Source organism: Octodon degus, unplaced genomic scaffold (assembly GCF_000260255.1).
Source record: "Octodon degus isolate 3935 unplaced genomic scaffold, OctDeg1.0 scaffold00091, whole genome shotgun sequence".
NCBI lineage: Eukaryota > Metazoa > Chordata > Mammalia > Rodentia > Octodontidae > Octodon > Octodon degus.
The window spans coordinates 12003780-12013584 of NW_004524667.1; the positions used below are offsets into that span (position 1 = coordinate 12003780).

At 35.1% G+C, this 9805-nt stretch overlaps 1 protein-coding gene across 1 annotated transcript in view; it reads left to right on the forward strand.

Moving 5' to 3' along the window:
• Positions 1–9805, forward strand: part of Crispld1 (cysteine rich secretory protein LCCL domain containing 1) — a 44126-nt gene that overhangs the window by 14233 nt on the left and 20088 nt on the right. Inside the window, exons 3-4 of the mRNA XM_023722394.1 lie at positions 7942–8060; positions 8757–8928. Coding sequence (XP_023578162.1) covers positions 7942–8060; positions 8757–8928 — 291 coding nt within the window. The remainder of the gene's footprint in view (positions 1–7941; positions 8061–8756; positions 8929–9805) is intronic.

A 9805-nucleotide genomic window follows, 5' to 3' on the forward strand; every position in this document is an offset into this window, starting at 1 on the left:
CCCCTAACAGTGAAGTCTTTTCAGAACAGGTGAAGCATAAATACCTGAGGTAATCGCCTCGCTGTATGGAATGCATTACGGCTCTGTTCCATGATGATTTTCTGTACCAGGTGACTTAGTTGCAAAAACATCAGTTGCTAGGTTAGCATAGAATCATTCTTATTATTCAAGTTGTGTCTACTTGAGAGAAAGAAAAATGGCTTTGATAGCGATAAAACTTGATAATGATGAATTATATTTGGAATTTGGATTTGACATTTTGCCATCCAGTCTATTATTTCTATAGCATAATAAATTGTTGGAATTGTTCAAAGTGAAGTTATTACAAGACAGAGGATCAATGGGCAATTCACTTCATTATATTTTTTATTGCAGTTTTTGATTTAAATAGGAAAACATAAGTGGCTGGGGAAACATTTGATTTTCAGTTAAAATGGATAATTTATAAACACATTTTTCTAGAAATGGTGGAATAGCAAGAATAATTTGAAAAGGTTGTTACATAGAAAATGATAACTGTATGTATCTTAGTTTTATTTTTATTGCTGAGACAAAATCTCAAAACCTAAAGGTAAATAAGGAAGACTTATTCCACCCCTTCGTGTTACAGATAAGTGAATGGAAACCAAAGCTGACATAGAGATTTGAGAATACATGATTAAATTACAAAAGAAAACTCTTTATTGTGTGACATGTACTTTAATTATGTGCGGTCTGAGTAATGTTTACAATACTTTTGTCTCTGTAGAAGGGAAATTTCACCTGAAATGCCTTTGCATATCTATGTCCAGAATAGATAGAATAAAGAAAAGCATTTTGCTATCACTGAAATTTACTGTTATTACTTTTGACAGTGATATGCATAACTTGGATAGGTAAGAGTGACAACATTGGGATGTATTCTGAATTGTGTCATATGCCTCAAAAGAAGAATATTTTGCAAATTATTTTCCAAAATTTATTACAAATGCTTGAACAGCTTTAAAAAATAATTTTATTGCATATACTCCAATCACTCCATTAGTGATTGGAGTATAAAACCAGAGTCCTGGCCGGCTCCAGACTTTCAGCATAGCTACCTTTCCTTTGCTGTCATGCTTACATTATGATTTTGTCAGAGAGCGATATTTGTTTTAAAAGCCCATTTTAAAGTTTAGATGATATCATGGGCTGATGTTTGCCCTGAATTAGGCTACCTACTATGACTTTTTTTCCTCCACAATGATTTTTTTAAATTTTGAGACAGGATCTCAAAATTATCATCTCACTGTGTAGCTCAGACAGGCTTTGAACTTACTGTATTGCCCAGGCTGGCCTCAAACTCACAGCAATTCACCTGCCTCAACCTCCCAAGTGCTGGAATTAACAGGCATGTGCTACTTCTGGCCCTAATACTATAATTCTTAAAAACCCTTTATGATTCATTCTTATTTGCATTTATCTTGGAAGTTCATTATTGCCATTTCAACTTTGCAAAAAGATAGATCAAATTAAGCCTCTTCTATATTTTTGTTACTTAGACTTTTTTAATAATCAACTGAAAAAGATATTGTGTTAACAATATTTGATAGGAAAAGATATGTATATATAATATGTATATAATTTGGATAATAGTATTGCTGATTTCTGCTGGCTTTTTGAAAAAAAGTTAATGCTTAAAATTATTTTCTTTTTATACTTTTTTATGTACTTGGTACAGGAACTTCAGGGTCTACAGGGTCTCACTACATAGATTGGACTTGTAGTGATTCTTCTGTTTTCAGCCTCACAAGTGCTAGGATTACAGACACAAGTCACCATGCCCCGTCTCAATCAACTTCTCAGGGTGCCCTGAGGGCAGGGCCTGAATGGCACACCAGGGATTGAACCCCGGCTGCTGTGCTATGCCTAAGCAGGCTCTTTAGTCCACTGAGCTATCTGACTGGTCCTTCTTCTTTTTTTTTTTTTTTTTTTTCAGAACCAGGGATTGAACTCAGGACCCTGTGCTTGCCAGGCAAGCACTTATTCTACTGAGCTATCTCCCCAGTCCTTGTCCTTCCTTTTATTCTTGTTTTTTCTTTCTTTTTAATTTTTTATAACTTGTTTGTTGTTCTGTTTGTTTTGTATCCAATTTTGCATCTTTATATCTAGTAACCGAAACAACTAATTTGAAAATAATATCATGCAATACAGCAACCACTGTTGAATTTCTACTATTTTGTCTAATGAAATTTTGTAACATTTTGAACACTTTTAAATTTTATTTACTATTTTGCATTCTTTAAAAAATTGACTTCACTTGAAACATGACTCACCTTTCACCTTAGTTTTTTACTATAGTATTAGTCCGCTTTTGCATTATTGCAAAATATATGAAGTAATTCACTGTATAAAGACACAAGTTTTATTTAGATTACAACTGGGATGTTCAAACCCATGTTGACTTACTGCTTTGGGCCCCTGGTGAGGATGGTGGAGGGGAAAAGAGCACATGGAGGAGGGAGTGGTCACATCTAGAGCCAGGAAGCAGAGAAGGTGGGTAGGGCTGTATAGTGACTTTCGGGACCCCCAGTCATTACGGACCACTCGTAAGGTTCCACTTCTGGACAGTTTCGTGGCAGGATCCAGCGCTGCCGCCCAGGGATCAGACTTCCTTACATTGGCCTTGGAAGAGTCCTCATGCTCAAGGCACTGCTGCAGCTACCATTTTTCAAACCTCAGCTGTGACAAAATGCTCATATGTAAACAAATTCATAGGGACTAATTAGCATTTGTCCTAGCCCTTATTTCATACATACTACAATACTAATCTTGAAGCTATGAAAAATAGTTTCCAGATGGCACGGTGACCCATGGGGCTGAGGCAGGAAGGCTGCAAATGTGACCCAGTCTGGACAATTGAGAAATTAAGTGAGACCCTGCTAAAAAAAAAAAAAAAAAAAAAAAAAAAAAAAAAAAAAAAAAAAAAAAAAAAGTGAGGAATGAAGTTCAGTGTGAAGATCCTGGTCTCAGTCCACAGTATGGGGAAAAATAAAGAAGTAGTTACTAAAACATGAATTTTCAAATCATATACTCTATGTCTATTCAGAGCTATAAATTTACTGTGGTAAAGAAGATGAATTTTCAAATAGTCCATTTTAAGAGAAAAAAAATTTTTCTGCAAGGAAGAGAAAGAAAAAAAATATATCACAAATGGTATTTTTCCTAATACCAAATAGCAGAACTTACTGGTAGACTAGTAGTATTCTATTGAAAACTACATGTCTTTTGAAATGCCTTCCAACTGTTACTGATTTTTTATTTCACTAGAGTAGGATAGTAGGTGTTGTGATGGACATCTAAACTGTACTTGCGTATGCTCATTTGTATTTTGTGAATGATGGCAGTCAGTTAAAAATCATGTGTCTCTACATAACTAACTATAACACTGAAGTCTCAGGTCCTACAAATTCAGTTATTTATTATTTATTTATTTGGTACAGGGTCTCACGACACAGCTGGATCTTGTAGTGATCCTCCTGTCTCTGCCTCTCCAACACTGGGATTAAAAACACATGGTTTTAGCTGCTGGCACAACTGGCACAGCATGCAGTACAGGAGATCAAACAGGGTCCTTGTGCTTGCTAGACAGGCACTTAGACCACTGAGCTTTCTCCTGAGTCCCAAATTCATTTCTTTACAACTACAATTATTGTACACTTCTAGGTTTACTTTTGAAAATCCTTTGTGAAAATTTAAATCCATTCTCTCTCTCTCTCTCTCTCTCTCTCTCTCTCTCTCTCTCTCTCTCTCTCTCTCTCTCTCTCTCCCTCTCCCTCTCCCTCTCCCTCTCCCTCCCTCACACACACACACACAGCACACCACCATCACCACCACCACCACCACCACACCACACCACACCACACCACACCACACCACACCACACCACACCAGAAATATAAAAGCCTCTATTAGGTTGGCTTGAAACTATTATTGGAAACAAAAACATCAGTGATGATTGCAATGTTTTTTTTTAGCATAAAACCTAATTGAAGACATTTTTATTCTTTAAATGTTATGCTAAAGATGTTGAAAAGTAGGGATACTTCATTTTTTTGCACGTCTCAAATGCTTATTTTTATAAAGAAATGGTAAGATTAGTGTGCTAGAAGAATAATTCAAAGGAAAAGAAAAACAAAGACAAGGTCCTGAGGCCATCTTGATTTAATTTACTAAACTGAATTAAAATAGAAAACATGTAGATACTAATCTACATTTAAATTAGGTGGGTATGAAGCATTGGCAAACTTAAAAATTGAAATACCATGTAGTAGAATAAAAATACACATATTGGGAGGCTTTCACTTTTTCATATTTCTCCCAGGACTGCTATATTTTTAGTACTCTTTTTTTTAAAGAATCTTTTTGGTTTGTATGATTGAAGTTGACTGACACACTTAATGCTCTATTTTAATTGATTGTAATGGACATTTTAAAAATATTGATAAAGAGCTGGATTTAATGGCTTGTCTCCTCTATGTACTAAAATAATGCCTATATGGTAGCAATATTATAATTTATTCTTTATGCTTTCCTCTGTCTTTTCAATGGTTTAAACATAAAATTTAAGTTATATGTTAAAAACAGTTTTTTTGTAGTATACATGATGAATACATTTCATTCCTCAAAGTCATCTTTCTGAGTTACCTTGATTTTCAATTGACAAGAGTTCTTACAAATAAGAAAAGTTAGCCTAAAACATTTGGGTGATGTGTTTTAGATTTTATTTTAATTTCTATGTAACAGACATATAAACAAATGAAATAAGTTCATGAGTTTGAAGCTAGTTCTCTATTCTCTCTAAAAAGAATCTATTTTCAATTTCAACAGAAACACTGACACCTAAGATTGTAGAGTTTTGTATGCATCAGTTAATCTGACTGACAACCTGATTGGATTAAGTGAATCCTAAAGAGGTGATTGGATTGGAAGCCCTAAACTCATCAGAAGCTGAAAGGGCAATTAGGAGGTAGAGTTTAGTGAAGATTCTTAGCCACTCCTCTTCCCCTTGGGCTGTTCTCTGAGTTTTGATTGCCAGATCGTGTGACTTAAACAGCTGTCCATCATCATACCCTTTAACCATAAGGTTTCTGTCTTGGACCAGTTCAGTATAAGTTAAAACCATTCAAACCATGAGCTAAAGTAAATCTCTTCTTTCAGTGATAGCTGACAGCTATTTTGCCCTAGCCAATTGGAAAACTGTTCAATACAGTGTGCAAAGCATGATTATATTGACCCCCAGTGAAGACATTCTGGACACTGTGGTGGCCCACCTGGGTGGTCCTTATGCACGATCTCTCACATGTTGTGGGGACCTGGCCTGCCGTCTGCTGGACCACCTCATGTTCCTTCACAGCTCCCACATGTGGCCTGGAAAATATCACACTACAAGAGCAGTATTACACTACAAGAGCAGTTCCTGAACTCTGTTTCTGAGTGCTCTGTCCACACTGACTTTCTGGCTACCCTTCTCCTGTGGTTGGAGTCCTAATTTGTTGGCTTAGGGTAGTCAACATCTGTCATAAAAGAGGGGGGAACCAAGAATAAAGCTCTACTTCCTAACCCTAGGAGTCTTGCACCTCATTCCGCCTCTGAGTGGGGTGAGGCCCTATTCAGCTAAGATCAAAGGGTAAGAGACTACTGATTGTACTGTTTTGTGAAATGAGCATTTTAAAAGTATCACAATGGTTTCTAGCTTAATTTTTTAAGGCCTTCTAGGATTTCTTTATGATTTTTTCTTCTGCTTCCTGGTTACTATTTGAACATAAGGTTGCCAGATAGAAAACCTTTGAATACATATATTTTTGCAATGTAAAGCATTTTCTAAGAACTTGATTGCCAGACAAAAATCAGGCAAAAATAAATTTGCCTTATAAGGATGCCTTATTCTCCAGACAACTCTGCTTCAAAACTTGTTTCTGAGAAGTGATTATTTCTCCAGATTAGTAGGTACAAACAGAAATCAGTATTTTTTCCTATTTTCTGGGGCTTTATTCAACTTAATTATTACCTATATTTTTGGATTTTATTCAAATTAATTGTTATCTTAGTTTTGTTTGGTCAAGTAATGACAGCAGCTTGAATTCTATTTCTGTATAATGAAATATATAGTTATAAAATTGAGTTAAACAAACAATGAAGTCAATAGCATACCCATATTAGCAAATAAGAGCTTGCCTGGTAAATATTAAACCATAGCATACATGTTTCCCTTTGAATATCTGAGATCAACTCAAAGAGTAAATATTTTATAAAAACCAATCACTCTTACTGCTCCTAAATTTTCTTTGCACCCTCTAGGTATTTTTACTAGATAATAAAGATGTATTACAGAAATAATTTTGTATAAATTTTACCTCAGAATTTTGAAAGCATGATTTTCTGTATTTTAGATTTTCAATCCAATGGGAGGGAATATTGATTTATGATACGTCATGTGAATGAATGAAGAAACTTCTCCCACACACACATGCACCTTCCGTTTTCTTGCCAGTGCCTTTCTTGGTATCTTTTATTTTCAGCCTGTAGTTAATGTTAATTGTTTGTCCATATTTAAAATCAAAGAAAGCGAGCAGATTTCCTTTCGACCCTTATATCTTACATTTCTTACTCCTGACACTGTCTCTCTTCCTCTGCTCTGAAGTATAAGAAAGTCACCCATATCTTCCTTTTCTCCACTTTCTCGTTTCATTCACTTATTAACCTTCTATGGTCCTACTTCTCCACCTATCATTCCTCTGAAGTTGCTCTTCATTGTAAGGTGGTACTTAGCAAATCTCCTATTTCTTGACCTTTCTGTAGCAGTTGACTCTTTGTTCACTGAACTCCTGAAACCTCTTGTCCAATCATTTCTAAAATTTAATCCACTTTTACCTTTGTTTATCTCATTTTTATGGCCTCTTTTCCTCTCTCCTCACCTTCAGTTTGGAAATCTCTAGAAATTTTAGTTACTCTTTTCATTGTATATTACTTTCTGGAAAAAATTACTCTCTGCAAAATTCATATGTACAGAGTATATATTTTATCTGTAGAATCCCAATCACATGTTCTTACTGTTTGACTTCATATATATATATATATATATATATATATATATATATCCCTCACTCACTGACCATTGAAATTAACAACAATCTGTTTCTCTTCCCATATCTGTTCCCATCAGTTATCTCTCAACTTCTGGAAACTTAAATGTCTAAGTATCATTTTAATCTGTCTGCTCTTAGCCTTTGAGTTGTTCTGAATTTCTATTTCCAAGCTATTTGCCTGTCCTTGGCAGATACCCACAGTCCTATCGAGGTTCATTGTTTATATGATGGACACAGCAAATAGGCTAATGATACCAGCACAAGTTAAATGATCCCATTCAACTTGCAGTGTCTTGCAAGAGACAGTCATATGAGCAGATATCAATACTGCAGTGTAATAAGTGATAAACAATGGAGTGTAATAAGCTACAGGAGGCCAAGGAAGAATAACTTCCATCTAAGAGAACTGAAAAGGTATCGCAGGGATTGAGTTATGGAAGGAGGGTGGTACAGCAGGTCCACTTGGCAGATGAAAAGGGTATTTAGGTACAGGAAACAATGCCAACAAGGAATAATCAGTTTTATAAGAAATAAGAATCTTGGACTTTATGTGCATGCAGATTTGTTGGGTGTTTCTAGGTGGAAGAATCCATTAAATGTCTTCATTAGTTTGGTAGTACTAAACGTTTGGAGGGCAGATTAAAAGTAGAAAAGTTGTAGTTTATTAAGCAGTGTATTAGAAGGCTATTGCAAAAAATCTAGGTGATGAAGAAATCCAAACCAAATACACAAAAAGAAAACATGAGAACTGAATACACTTAAATTCTGAAAATGATGTCCAAGAATACGACGTGCACTCTGTGTGTCTTCATTTTGTTTTTGTTTTAAACTATAGACATGGGATGTAGAGCTGGAGAGATCTGCGGAGTCCTGGGCTGAGACGTGCTTGTGGGAGCACGGACCTGCCAGCCTGCTCCCGTCCATTGGACAGAACCTGGGCGCCCACTGGGGAAGGTAGCTTCACATGGAGCATTGACTTCTGAATGTGTGTGCTTGGAAGGAAATGCTTAATTCACCTTTGCAAAAAGGCTATTTCTTAAGAGAAAAACAACTAATCACAGAACAAGTAACAAAAGCCAAGTATCATGTTACTGGAATAATCAGCAATATATGTGTGTGTGTGTGTGTGTGTGTGTGTGTGTGTGTGTGTGTGTGTGTGTTTATTGATTTTAAAAAAAAGTAGTATACATTCACTATATATCTACATTTATCTGGGGAAGTTGGTGTTGTCATAATTATATTGTGTATTGTCATAATTTATAATTTCCTCTCCCCACCTTCCTGTCTTCCCCAACCCCAGAGGATGTGATTTTGTTTTGTTTTTGCATTCTTAAGATTACTAAAGAGTTTCAGTATGCAGTTCAGGCTGCGCTTGAACTCATTTTTTACCCCACTCTGCCCTCAAACTGGCAGCAATCCTTCTGCCTCAGCCTCCCAAGTGCTAGGATTACAGGCATGTACCACCATACCTGGCTTTTGATGACTTGTTTTTATTTTAAATCATTGAAATATTCATAATGTAATGGACATAAGAGTTTAGAATTGATAATTTACACAAAAGTATCTTTCTAAAGCTTTGATAATCTCTTTTGCACTATTTGGTTTTACATTTTCTCTGATTTGTTCTCTGTGGTTATTTCCTTTTAATAGATACAGACCACCAACTTTTCATGTGCAAGCATGGTATGATGAAGTGAGAGATTTTAGCTACCCATACGAACATGAATGCAACCCTTATTGTCCATTTAGATGTTCTGGCCCTGTATGCACTCATTACACACAGGTATGTTTGGGATATTTTATACTTATCCAAACTGAGATAGTATAACTATTGTAGAATGTAAAATACTGAATGTATGTCTTATATTATTTGGTATGTTTATATGCATAGTACAGTTATGGATCACATGGGATAGGTTTATAGATTTTTAATAACAAAGTAATTTTATCATAAAAAGATAAAATAGTTATTTAAAGAGATACTAATTAATAAATGTATGTGGGGAAGGAACAGTTTGCTATCTTCAAAATCAAAGTTTGGTTCCAAAAAATTAAGAATATAGTTTCATTTACCAATAACATTCAGCATTTACATTGTGTACTATATATAGCTATATATATTTATACTACATGTTTTAAGCACATTTATGAATTACTATTTGCATATTTATAACACTAAATAATATGTATGTAGCACACATGTAGTTATTCCTAATGCTCGCATTTGGTACTGAGTATGTTTTAAGTGTCTAATTCCAACAGTGAAATGCAGGATCAATTAGATTCAGCTCACCAGTGATCAGTTTCTAAACTTTCTGCAACCTATTTGCAGTTAGTTGGTCTTTCTGGTTGCTCTTGCATATGATAAGATTAAAATTTGCAGTGAACTGTCAAATAACTAGTAGCACAACGAAAAGACCATGTTGTATAAAAAAGCAGATACTTAAAATTTAGTTATTTAATTAACTTTTGCCAGAGATATGATGCAAACATTTTTAGGCAAATTTTACTATGAAAATATTAATAGGATACATAAGTTTGCGAAAATGTAACTTCTGACTTGCTGAGGAAGTCTGTATTTAAAAAATGCTGACATTGGGTGCCAGATAGGATCATTTGCCTATGTCGATCTCTTTAGAATTGAATTAATAAGCATGACCCAAAGACTCTGGGAAGAGTACCATTTTGGATCTGGCCTC